Genomic DNA, 14,167 nt, shown 5'->3' with positions numbered 1-14,167 from the left:
CCAATATCAAGGATATTAATTAACTATATTAATCGTATAAAGATCATTTAAAAGCCTACTGGTCATCCTCCGCTTGTTCAAAGAAAACGATATCGTGATTGTAACCAAAATATTGTGGCTATTTTAAATTATTATGAGAATTGTGAAAAGTCAATAGAAAATAGATATGCAAAAAAATCAAATTACTTTATATTGTATTTTTATTTGAAATTGGTTTATTAATATAAGTGAAAATTCACCGGGAATCCCTAACTAACTAAATATATACTTTACATCTATATTTAAAGTTCTAATTCATTAAGTCGAATATCACACAATCAATTTTATAAAAGGGTAATTAATTTTGAAACTTTATATCTCAACAAACTTATTTCCATGTATTTATGACTTCTTGATTTTACAAACACGCCTATTTTTTCAATATCTAATATTGGAGGTTGATTGATTAGACATTTTAGATGTTTAATGTCTGTCGGACCGAAATCAATTTCATCTAGATTCGATGCAGTGGAAAACACCATTTCAAACGTTCCTGGTATCGACAAATATTTCCTAGCAAGTCTAAGAATAAGAGGAAATCTTGCTCGTCCTTTGTAGAGGAACCACTGCAGTAGATTTGTTGTTCTAGGCGGCTGTGTGATATCAAATTAATTTTTGGTATGAATTTCGATATAAGAGGATTTTGAAATACTCTCTCTCCTGGAAGTCAATTTCATATCAAATGAAGCCCACAAACTCGAAAAGTCCTTTGAAGTATTTTAGGAATGGATTTTATCTGTGATTTGGAATCTTGTTTTTCATTCAGATGGATCAATTCTGACATTAATTCTGCCAAAGCTCTTCGTTTGATCACTTCCTCCCTGCATAACCAGTCTAAGCCTTTACATTTGAAATAAATGTCGGGTTGGAAGGTTCTGGCCATGGGCTTTTGAGGTTCGAAAGGTGGGTTTTTGATCGAATCCACCTCTACTCAGTACAAAAGGTAGAGTTGCGGCAATTGCTTATTCTTTTTTATTAGTTTTTAAAATAATACTTTACATCAAGCATGTGTTTAACCAGACCCGAGCTTTGAAGAGAATTTTTATGGTGAATTTCTCTGATATACATCACTCATGAGTATAATATCGATCTTATTGTATTCCATTGAATATAGAAGATTAAGACATTATAAAAGTATAATGATTTATCTATCAAATAATATTATCTCGTTTTATGTTTCATTTGTAATTCAAAGTCACTAATTTTGGACTGTTGCAACTGTTCCTTTCTATGATAATAGCTGCAAACTTAGGTATATAAATATTTAAGAGATTAAACGTCAAATTATGGATATAGATGGTTGTTGTTCTCAAGATCAATTTTGAAGGTCTTTATAACGTTGGACTCAATCCCTTAAAATCTTTGACCTTTTCCAATAAAATTTTTGGTTTGATTTTGGTGTCAGGAGATGTGACCTATTGTATGTTTAGGGGTAAATGATATAAGATATTTTCTTTTGGCGTATTTTCAATAAATATCTCCTCAAAATATGTATCTTAACACTTATTCGGACTACTTTAAAATTACAATGCAAGTTTTTTTTTTCTTAAATCACAACATGTTTTACTTCTCTTGTTCTTATACGTATGTTATTTTTTGGCAAGAATTTAAGAACATCAACTACAAAGCGATAATCCACACCCACCAATTGGAATCGAAAGTATTCATAGGTATATATACCTATAATAAACTCAAAATATTAAGTCAGTTTGTAGTTGTGAACCAAACAGACAGACGGGAAAAAAATATCATGAAATACTTTGTAAGAGATTTATCTCGTAGAATACAAAATAAGAATAATTCCACTGATGCAATCCCTCTTTTCCTTCTTTCCAGAACTTGATCATTTTGACCATAGTTTTATCTGTGAGCTTAGCTGCTCCTAGCTACGGATGCCGTGGTCATCATCACGGAGGACATCATGGAGGACACCACCATGATGGCTACCACAAGAGAAAGACAGAAGAAGAAGTGATTGAAAATGAGGAAGACACGGGTGTTGAGCTTGTCAAGAGATCAGCCGATCCCGGCTATGGTGGTCATGGACACCATCATGGAAGTCATCATGGAGGACATAGCAGCAGTCATGGAACAGCCTATGCCCATGTCTACCAAAGTGGCCACGGACACCATCACGGAGGTCATCACCACGGTGGTCATCATCATCATGGAGGACATCACGATGGAGGATATCACAAGAGATCGGCTGAGCCTAGCTATGGCCGTCATGGACACGGACATGGAGGCTATGAACACGGTCACCACGAACATGGTTATGGAAACTACAAGTTTGAATAGGACTATGGATGGAAACGCTCCCATTATGGGCATTATGGGGGTCACTACGGTCATCACGGTCATCATAGACACAGTCATCATGGACACTAACAATATATTTCATATTTTTAGTTCATTTTTCCAACTCGTCTCCTGAATATTGTAATATTACTGCTATTATTTTGAATGTATAATGATTTAAGATTTTTGAGGAAATATAATATCTATTTAGTTCAATGAAAATACTAAAATTTTTAATACAAAATATAGAACAATAAGAAATGTCGATGTGAAAGTATATTTCTTTATTCAGATTCTACTTTCCTCTTACAATATATTTCTAGATATGTACTTTCTAAGCCATATTTTTATCCTTTTTGGTGATTCTAGTTTTCTTAAATCGTTTTAAAATCAATCTGGCTATTACAAAGGTGTTTTTAATCTAAAGATTTGGAATATTAGACATCCTTTTGAAAATTTAACAGCTAAGACTACTGAAACTTTACAGTTTTGAGTGAACTCATATTTACCAAAGAAAAATAAAATTTACTAAAACAAATTATAAATAGCCATTTTAAATGAAAAAAAGGAAATTAAACTCTGATATTATGTGAATGTTTAGATGAAGATAGCTTCCTTTTTATCAGAGTTGTATCCTTGTAAAATATAATTGTGTGTAAATTTTTATAAAGATTGAGTACGTTCTTCTTTCTATTTTGTGGAGATTGGTAAATTAATCCCTCATTGGATCTTCAGGTCATCAAACTTTAATTTGTGATGCACCAACATTTAATAAAATCGTGCACCAAAATTATATATAGATATCTCTCATATTTCTTAGGGATATTTAAATACACTATAAGTTTTGTATTCAAATTTGAGGGATGAGTTTAAATCACATAAAAACTTTTTATATTTAAAACCTTTACTTGATTGATGAGATCCAAGATTGCCTTCCAAATAAAATATATATATATTTATCATTACTTTGTATAGTGATGATCAGTGTTGTCTACTTCAAGCTCAATTTGCAGTACATACAAAGGCTGTATAAGAATAATTTGCCGATTTGAATTTACGATAATTCCTCGAAGAACACAAATATAATCCACATTTATTTCTTTTTTTAAATCATCCATCTTGCTTTTTTCTTTTTTGTTTATGGGTCCCATATCTCAATAAATTATTATATCTCCGTAAAAGTTCAAACACAACTATTTTTGTCAAAAGGACCAATGCCATGAAATTTGATCAAAACGGAATAACTTTGGCATTTGAAACAAATAGAAACACGTGCGCAGAAAATTACCCTGGGGAAAATTGCACTTGGAATATTGCACTGGAGAACATTGCCATGGAGGGAAATTGCTTGGTAGAAAATTCCCTGTATTTTTTTCAAACTTCATGATTAATATTGTTTATGAAAAAATATCTACATATTTTTTTGTTCTTTCCCCCAAGGGATTACCTTCAGATGTGAGTAATATCATTGTAAAGAAGTTCCTCGCTAATTTTTAAATAGTTTAGGCCCTTTGAAAATATGGTAGAATATCATCCAGCCCCGGATTGGCCTGGGGGTAGTGTGGGATTGCTAAAAACCTCCGCCAATACAAGGTGTATTTGTAGTGTGAAGGTGGGTAAGTTAATCAAGGACGACATTGTCTTGAAGTCCTACATCAGTAAAAGGCGTCACAATCGTACCACAAAGAAAAAGAGACATCAAGTTGCAAAGAGGCAAGAAGCTCTGCCAAATTTGTGAATCAAATAGAATCATCATAAAGCTATTCAGTGATGAGTTAAACTTCACCTTGGATGCTGCTTATGACCTAAAGAATAACTGCCACCTGGTAAAGGACAGAGATAATGTCCAACCTGTGATAAAGACCAAGTTTCGGTCCAAAATAATGATGTTTGGCTTAATCACCAATTAGGGAAATTTCACGCCGGCTAACATTTTTGACAACGGTCTCAAGTTGGCCTCACAGTGTACTTGGTCCTTCTTAATAATGTTGTGATGCGATTGCTGGAAGACATATCCCCTCAAGACACAAGGTTGTCTTGTTGCCGAACCTGAAATGCATTACCTCGATAGCCAGTTCCATGTGTTGTCAAAGCTGATGAGCGGCTTTCCAACAACCCTGATCTTAAGTGATTTCTAGCTATAGTCAGAGCTGAGAAGGAAGATAAACAAACATCCCTATAGCTACTTGAGATCCTTGAAGCTCTCTGTGAAGAGAAACATGTCCCGATTCAACAAAAAAGATGAATAAAGGCCTGCCCAGCTTTTATGTCCTGTTTACAGTTGATGGTCAATGTCGAGGGTGATCTTATCCAATTATACAACAGTTAATTGTTCAATTTAAATTTTAGATTTAAAAAAATTTCTCTTACAAATGCCTTCTACTATTATTAAAACTTACTTTAAAATATTGTTCGGATACTTCAGCCCACTCCTGTAGAATGTCATTGTTAAGATATTTTTGAATGACTTAAGCAATGAAATTATTTTTTTACTAATTAATTTGTGCAAATGGCATTATTTAAATACAATGATAAATAATAAAAACCATTAGCTTTCATTGTGTTTTATTTAAAAAAAATATTTTCCCCCAAAATTAACTAATTAAGCGTGAAAACATAAATACAAAAAGACCTTAATTAAACTGTATTTGCTAAATATTTTGTATTGAAACTTTAAGATTATTTACTAATATTTCAGTGATACACTTTAAATTAAATTTGATAAGCATTTTGAAAATTTATAGTGTTGTTGACTCATTGCAGCTCAAAATTTCATTTTTAGGGTCAATAAAAAAAAAAAGATTTTGATATACTCTTTGGATTTTTTTCAAAAACAGCTAGATATTTTTTCTTAAAACTCTCATGGATTATTAAATATATAAATAAAGGAATAATAAACTCCTTTCAAAAGTATTTCGAGCGATTTTGACAAATAAAAAAAACATGTGATTACATGTGTGTAAATGTTTATAAAATGTATATTCTTAAGTGTTGACTTCAAAACCAGTTTGAAAATATATATTATATTACTGGTATTCCCAGAAACCTGAATGAACACCACCTTTATAGTATATTGTGTTGACCTACTAATAGCAAGGACAAGTTTGATAAATTTTTAAGGCTTATACAGAGCGGTGTATCTGCATTATCCAGAGGAATCATAATTAACCCATTAGAGGCGTTAGTTAATTAATTTACCAATACAAATAAGTATAAATTTTTCAATCTACCTATGCAACATTTTTTAATTAATTTATATTTATCTGTCGTCCGGAGTACTTTACTTAATATTATGATAAAAAGATAACTATAAATTATTCCCTTGGATGCCGCATTACTCAAGAATCTAACTCTAATCGAGCAAGTTGTGTATTTCAAAATTATATGGTCTAAGAAACGGGGAATATCTCTGAAAGTGTACAGGCTACATTTTAAATTTAAATTATATATATTTTTGTGATTTTTGAATATGCTCAAGATCAATTTTGAATAATTTACATTCATACTCTACGTTTTTATTTCATTTTGAAATAAGGTGGTTAATAAATTAACCTCTTAATACTATAGTAAACATCTTGGTTTATAAGAATATATTGTTCTAATAAGAAGTAGCTTACGTTTAACGCCATTTTAAATACAGTTTAAAATATATTTCATTTTCTAAAGTAAGAGGACAGAGTAGAGTCGAAAACAAGTATGTTAATCTGATATTTCCTGATGGTGTTTCTAAATATTCAGGAGCCTAGGAGGAGTTGATAGTTTGGATGCAATAGCTGCTGTCTATGAAGGAATGATTATATGAAGGAAAGGGTGATGACCTGTATTTCACAGGTCAGGAGTGCTTCTGATGCTCAACCATAGTGAATCATTAAAACAATGTAGCTCTGCTTGTTTATAATGTCTCCGTCAGACAATCTCCATCTATTTTTGAGACGAGCAACTACCAAAAGCTTGAGAGGCGACAATGACCGCCCTCTTATAAAGTCATCCCCTCAGTTAAGACGTTGCAAAGGTTCAATGTTTAAGGGAAAGGAAAAATTTGGATGTTTCAGATGCAATATTCGGACAAAAAATGGTATTGTATAATTATCACAAATAATAGCAATTATATTAGTAATTATACTATTTTAAAGAAATTTTGTTCATATGAATACATAATTATCGTAGCTAGATATGTTAATATAATTGTTCAAGATTGAATCTGATAATTTTTAACATCAAGGTGTCTTCAGATCATATATTTCTTACTACATCTAAGAGCTACTGATACTGATCAATTAATTAACCGACTCCTAGTGGTGTTTCAAGCAACTATTGCATTTTTTTTTATGAATAAAATTCTCTTATTTGTGTCATAAATATATCAATTGTATCCCCTAATCCAAAATAATTATCGTCTGTAATGAGTGAACACCTCATTTTTAATGAATTAAGCATCTTTAAATAGAGGATCCACTCTATTTGTAGGATCATTAATTACCACTTAGTTTACACAAGAATATCTTAACTAAAATCATTTTCTCTTTGCTTATGAACTTTGTATAACCATATATATGGATCATTCCACAGAAGATTTATACTTTTTCATTTTTAGCCCACTGATTTGAATAAATTTTGATTATGAGATTTCAGTTCCAAACATCCATCCATCTTTGGATTCTGAGCTTCTTTTCAGGATGAAATTGATCAAAAATTGTCTTGATTACGTTTTGAATAGTAGTTCATAAACCACTCATATCATATATCCAAATAATATATCAATTGATAGATATTAAGATAAACAAAGTACTTAACATTTTTTTGTATTTTATTACATATAAATATGGCTCATCTTTACGATATTTTTTTATTTGCTTTATTTCACAAAAATATATATCAAACACACATTTTAGTTTAAATTTTTCCCCCTCAATTATAGCCCACCTCCCAGTTGTATTCCTTTGATAGATAAAATACTAAACACAATTTCTTTAAAAATGATACAAAGATTGAGAGAGCTAAAACAAACACGTAATGGTTAAAATTACTTTCTAAAATCAAATATACCCAATCCAAGGAATTTCCCCTAGGAATACACAAGGAAAAAATGGCATATTTTGCTGCAGATGCAATAATTACCTTCCTAATTTCTCTAAATCCTAGTTCATTGCCAGAAGTAAGTCAACTTGCCATAAGTTCTCTAGAACTTATTAATGCATAGTTACCTGCCCAGTTTCCAGTACACAAACTTATTTTCCGAGGAGTTCCGATCAAAATATGGGCTTTAATTATGGGTTTGAAGGCAAACATAACAAATCCAACTACTCAGCATTATGCATTAATAAATATAACTGCTCTGATAACGCTATTTTTGATCTAAACTATCTAAAACATGTTATTTTCCGATTTTGATTTATATATAATTATAAATTAAAATTTCTTATTTAATGGTTTTTAGAGATATAGTGCTTATAAAGTTAGTAGATCTTGGGATTTGAAACCAATTCACGTGTGATATTCATTCTTCTAAAGGATATTTATCAACCAAAACCAAATAGTGATCACGGAGTCTTCGCTTCCCTACTTTATTTAAAAGCTTTATTTCTATCGAAATAATTAAGAACAAGGCGAAGAAACAATTGTTTCATTCTGACTTTATGACTTCTATTTCACTTTAGGTCTTAGGGGATATGTGTAGAGTACGTTTGTAGGTATGAAGGAAAGGGCATGTGTTTTAAAATTCGGAACACATAGGAACCAAATGCGAACATAGGGGAGAAAGGGTCCCTTAAATGGCACAGTGTATCCTTTACTTGAAATAATGCATGTAAAAAGGTATACAAGGTCGTGGAAGTAAATACGGATCAAATCTAACTGTACACTGATCAAACATAACCAAATATAGGTTTGAAATTTTATTTAAAAGTTAAAGTAATACAAAAGAAATAATGTGAATGTGTTTGCCATTTTCTATAACCATTCGCCAATCCTCTACCACTAAAAAAAGTAATCAGTGGGATTCATATAGGTGGAGTTAGAGGACCAGGAGTGAGAGGTGTCAAGATGACACCTTATCTTTTTAAACAAGTATTGAGTCTTGCAGACCTTGTGAGAGGGCCGAGTCTTGTTGAAAGAGAAATTCGACACCATTGGCCTGAGCTTTCATGCAAGGAATCACTTGATCAAACAGGAGTTCATAGTATCTTCCGGCACCTACGTTCTCCTTTGTCTCAAAGAAGATGGGGGCATGACACTCCCGTTGCTTCCAATCACCACAAAGATCATGATGCTGGCTGGAAACTTGGTTTTAAAGTCTTAGAGGACATAAGCTCTCTTTGTGTCTAACCATTTTTCATTCTGAATGTTGTGGCATCTTTCAACAGTCCATTGTTTCTCATCCGAATAAAAGATTATTAGGTTGTCATGGGACTTCAAATCGTTCAGCAATTTTCTTTTGTGGGCAGTCCTGGTGGTCTTCATTCTGTATGTAAACATATGTCTTTTGTAGAGACTGCATGACTCCATCCTCAAGTCAGTGTTTATGGCCCTGGAGACTGTAGCAAGGCTAACTTTGCACTTTTTGGCAAGAATGTAAATCAGGGTGCCAGGAGATGACTTCAGGGAACGTTTCAGGCCTACCAAGAATATGGCAGTGCGTTTGTTATCACTCCGAGACTTTTTGGCTTTTCTATTACATACTCCCTCCTCTTTCCAGCGATTGTAAACGTCGTAAAATTTGCTCTTCGGGTACTTGAGCATCTTCTTGATGTACGCTGGGATGTGTCCTGTTCATACAAATGTAATGATGGTATTCCTCCGGATATCCTACATCGTAATACTTGTTTTGAATTAAAAGTTGCACAACTAACTTAAAGCTAAGGGTCAACCTCTCACTTTAAAATTCAAATGACAGAGTTAAATGATTTCCTTATTGTTCAGGATGTAGTTAAATATTGTCCGGATTTACCTGAACGACTTTGTATATTATCAAATTATCAAAGAACTTGAGGGTACTTTGTCATATGAATATTACGCTTGATATAAGTATATCAAGAAAACATTCGTACAAGTGATGTTCTTAAAAATCTGTGAATGTAAGTAATTGATGCATATGCTCATCAACAAAGTAATTTACAAAGAAAAAAATCTCTTTGTTCTACCTAGAAAAAAAATTGGCAAGAGTTGCAAATATTTTTCGAATCATTGTGTAAAACATAAAAATGACAAAAAACATCAATTATAATAAGTCAGATAAATATGTAAGTACATCCAGTATCAGATAATTTTTCTATCAGGGGTTCCAACCTGATTTTTAGAGAGTACAAGAACCATCTTTTTATGCTTTCACTTAGCACCAATAAGTAAAAAAATGAGATTATTATTACAATAAAAGAACGTAATAAATATAACCAAATAATAAAAGGAATAAAAATTCTGAAGATATTGACATTTCTTGCTACCACACACTCTTTAATAGATTTTTTAGCAAATATCTTCATTTTTTATTAAACTAAATAGAAATTTATTTTTCTATGAAATCCTAAAATATGATACATTCAAAACAATATCAGAATATCAGAGCACAGTTTTGGAACAAGGGCATAAAAAATGAAAAATGTTCTTAGTATCCATGATGACCATGTCCATGATGTCCGCCATGACCGTAGTGACCACCATGATGACCTTGATGGGATGATTTCCATCCGTAGTCATATCCAAATTTGTAGTTTCCATGACCATGTTCGTGGTGACCATGTCCATGGCCTCCATGTCCGTGTCCATGACCGCCATAGCTAGGCTCAGCAGATCTCTTGTGATATCCTCCATGGTGATGTCCTCCATGATGATGATGACCACCGTGGTGATGACCTCCGTGATGGTGTCCGTGACCACTTTGGTAGACATGGACATAGGCTGTTCCATGACTACTGCTATGTCCTCCATGATGTCCTCCATGATGGTGTCCATGACCACCGTAGCTGGGCTCAGCTGATCTTTTGACAAGCTCAACACCGGTGTCGTCCTCATTTTCAATCACTTCTTCTTCTTCTGCCTCCCTTTTGTGGTAGCCACCATGGTGGTGTCCTCCATGATGTCCTCCGTGATGTCCATAGCTTCCATGTCCCGATTGGTGATGATAAACATGTGCTCCTCCATGTCCTCCATGGTATCCTCCATAGTGACCACCATGATGATGTCCTCCATGATGACCATGGCCTCCGTAACTAGGAGCAGCCAAGCTCACAGATAAAACTATGGCAAAAATGATCAAACTCTGGAAGGAAAGAAAAGAAGGATATCATCAGATGAATTATTCCTATTATATTGTACTTTATATGTATTTCTTACAAAGCTCTTCATGATGCCTTTTTTTCCCCCGTCTGTTTGTTTGGTTCTCAACTACAAACTGACTTGCTGGTAGGAGTTCATCATTGTTATATATACCTCTATGAGTACGTTTGACTTTTATTTGCGTGTCTGGATTATCACTTTGTAGTTGATGTCCTGAAATTCTCGCCAAAAAAAAAACATACCTAGAAGAAGGAAGGAAGGAGGTACAATAGGGCGTGATTACACACAAAATTGCACTATTATTTAATATGTCTTAAAGAATACATGTTCCTCTAAAAAAAATGACAGAAGGTTTGCTCTTTAAAGTATGTATTTAAAAAAAAAATCTAAGATCTGACGTACTCAGCAAAAACAATAGTAAACGTATTGGCAATGCTAGTCTTGGAACTAGTACATAACTCCCAAAAGTTAATTTGTATTGTTCGAAGGCCATTGTGTTTATGACCTCATTATAATTCGCTGTTTCGTCTGCAGAATTGACTCCCCTCGTCCAGACCTTCTTATCACAAAGATAACCTACGATATGAAATTCCCACTTAAGGTACTTCTCAAAAGAACAGAAGATGTAAAAGCCCCCCTGGATAGACCTTGCATACTTTCCGAGTAAGTGGTCAACTTTTCCAGAATCCTGTAGGGTTTATTTATGTGCATTTTCTCTAAATATGTTGAGAGATGGGCTCTCAAATTATCTTCTTCCGTCCAATGTTGCCCTATGAAGTAGGAGTTATGAAATTTCCATAAAACATTAAAAGACATGCCGGAAAGACTGCCATATTTCAGAGGTTTATGAAATTTTCACCGATGTATTTTTTTTCTTGTTTAATTTTAAACATGGCATCTCTATCATCAAAAACTGAGTGGCAATTTATTCATCAGAGGGAGTTACTAGTAACAAATGAATTACTTTGGACATTATATACGTGTTCCAAGCCTGAATTTTGTCTAGATTTTAAGATTGAAAGTTGAAAAAAAGCCAAAAACCTGCCCAAACCTTTTAGTGATTTGTTCTAGATTTTTTTCAACACATTCGGTCACAATCCAAGACCCTAACAACTATATGTTTTCTGTCGTGTTAAAGGTTGGCTATGCCTTTTTTTAATGAGTCTATGCTATAAGTAGAGTATTTGAGTCTTGTTAGGGGTTATTTTTTTTAGTGTGTATACTGAACTATTATTTGTGATTTGCCTAGAAGAGCTCCAGCCATCCTGACAATAGAGCTACCAAGTCCTTTTTTTAAATAAACTTTCTATTATGAATTTGTGGGAGAATGTATCAAAAGCTTTAGAAAAATGAACATGCATTAAAGAAGCGTTATCAGATTATTCTTAAAAAATCTACCATGTAAATGTTATAAAATATATTAATTTGTTTTTCATAAAAATATAATATTTGCTTCAAAACTTTGCTCAACCGGTTGCCTAAAACGTGGGAATAGGGCTTTTTTTTTTTTAAATCTTGGATCTTCATTTTGCTTAATAACGAGAATAATTTGGCCAACCTAACCAAATTCCTTAAGCTACCAACCGATAGAATTTCTTCATAAAATCAGAGAAAAATGGGAGTTAAAAAATTAGTATACCTTGTATAAAATTCAAATTTAAAACCATTGGCACGGGTGATCTATTAACTTTTGAATTCATATTTATTGCATCCTGGATGTATTATCCCGTAAAATGCTGCCCAAAGAATCAATATCATTCCCAGAGACTAAAATCAATTTTTTGGTCAACATCTCCATTCCTCCCAATAGTATTGCCCATCATTACTGCATTTTGCACACTTAGCGCTGTTAGTACAATCGAAGTATTCGTTAATTTGAGTAAAATATAATTTAATTTCTTGGCAAATGTATTCTGGATTATCAGATCGGTGTAAAAAGTGATATATATACATTTTTTTCTTTTATCCTCTTCAAGACATCGTAGCCCTGAATGAGATAAATCATAAATAGATTCCATTTTTTATTGTTTTATTTAAATGGTCTGTTTTACTAAGCAGTTGTTTTACAATACATCATTTTGTAGGCTTGTTTCACATTCCATGATTTCATCGGATATGGTGTTATCACGGCCACTTTTTAAGTCTTTTATAGCTCCTTTTCTTCTTTATAGGTTTTGATTTTTAAGAGCATGTCTTGTACTTGCGTAAATATATTCGTGTGTTTATCAACGGAGTTATATATCCTCTTGATAGGATAAGTAATTTCGTCATTTAACAATGTGGAGTTCAATTTCCATCGGCCTTTATTTCTCGTTTCTCTCAGTTTTGAATATATTTGAAAGCTAATGTCTCTATGATCTGATAACTGTTGGTCAATGATACTGTAAGAAAAAATTGATTCCTTTAGAAGAGCCTTAATCAAGAATACATCTATAAGATATTTTCCTACAAATGTTTGTCTTTTGAATAGAAGGTATTAGTAAAATCACTCATAATGTTCCCAACATCACAGAATCCAAACTAGGACAATATACCCTTCGTGCTCTAGTAGCAAAAGGATTGTCATTTGCAGAATTCAGTTGAAATCTCTAAACACTTTGAGCTCTATGTTGAAATCTCCGAACCATGACGGTAGGTCTGCTTGACATAATTTACATCAGATTATCTTCGAAGAAGACTGGGTCATTGTTGATAGGGCCGTATTATATAAAAAAGAGCATTAGAATATTCAACTTGAGCTTTAATGAGACTTCTGTCTCGACATAGGAATTAAACTTTTGGATTCAAGCCCGATTTGATGATTAAGGAAACATCTCTTTTTGAATACAAATTAGATATACTTAATTATGAAAAGAATACATAATACTCCGGAATCTGAAAATGTTTTTCAAGGCGTCATCTAGTATCGCTTAGTATAACTATGTCAGATAAAGATAGGTACTTAAAATGTCTAGCCAGATTATACTATCGAGTTAAACATTGTACAGAATTAACATTAAAAGGAAAAATAGACACTATCATATTTTTTTTTTGTTTCTGGGAGGGAGGATTTCTATTTGAAGAAAAGTAGATGTTTGATATTGTTCTTTTTAGATTTGATCCAGATCTTGGCCTTGAAAAAAGAGCCTTTTCTGTAGAAATTAATAATGATGAGGCACTAGGGATATTCTCTATAGGCTAAGGGAGCTGCATTTAGATTCATTATTGATAGTACTTTAGGCCACTTGTTGACAATGTATACACTTTTTTATATTGCAGGATTTTATATTACCGTCTTTATCTGAAAACTTTATTTTCTGGTCGAACTCAGTTATAAATGTCTTGTACATGATTATTATCTTCCTCGACTGGTTTGAATGATTTTGGAGAAAAGCAAGGTGTGTTTGAATCAGTATTTATTTTCAAGTTATCTCTAACCTTTTCGTTGAGAACCGACTCATGTACAAAGATCCGTAATCTTTTTCTGTTGCAATTAAGACAGCTCTAGCGAAATCCAAAACATCTTTGACATTACTGATGCATCCCGGATAATCTAAGATTAATGAGACATCTTTCCAAA

General features: G+C 32.8%; 2 protein-coding genes across 2 annotated transcripts; one reads left to right on the top strand and one right to left on the bottom strand.

Annotated features, from left to right (window-relative positions):
• The first annotated feature begins 1,719 nt into the window (after window positions 1–1,719).
• LOC121129606 (uncharacterized) lies at window positions 1,720–2,559 on the top strand. The gene is made up of 2 exons (XM_040725332.2): window positions 1,720–1,801; window positions 1,876–2,559. The coding sequence occupies exons 1-2, from the start codon at window positions 1,790–1,792 to the stop codon at window positions 2,335–2,337; spliced, it is 474 nt and encodes a 157-aa protein (XP_040581266.1). The 5' UTR covers window positions 1,720–1,789; the 3' UTR covers window positions 2,338–2,559.
• Window positions 2,560–9,814: 7,255 nt separating this feature from the next.
• On the bottom strand, window positions 9,815–10,834 carry LOC121129613 (uncharacterized). The gene is made up of 2 exons (XM_040725339.2): window positions 10,666–10,834; window positions 9,815–10,591 (listed from the first exon to the last, which is right to left on the bottom strand). Exons 1-2 carry the CDS (start codon window positions 10,675–10,677, stop codon window positions 9,938–9,940), a joined length of 666 nt encoding a protein of 221 aa, XP_040581273.1. The 5' UTR covers window positions 10,678–10,834; the 3' UTR covers window positions 9,815–9,937.
• Between the last annotated feature and the right edge of the window lie 3,333 nt (window positions 10,835–14,167).

Source organism: Lepeophtheirus salmonis, chromosome 14 (assembly GCF_016086655.4).
Source record: "Lepeophtheirus salmonis chromosome 14, UVic_Lsal_1.4, whole genome shotgun sequence".
NCBI classification, from domain to species: Eukaryota; Metazoa; Arthropoda; class Copepoda; order Siphonostomatoida; family Caligidae; genus Lepeophtheirus; species Lepeophtheirus salmonis.
Note: the sequence above shows the minus strand (reverse complement) of the source record. Positions and strands in the feature narration are given on the sequence as shown.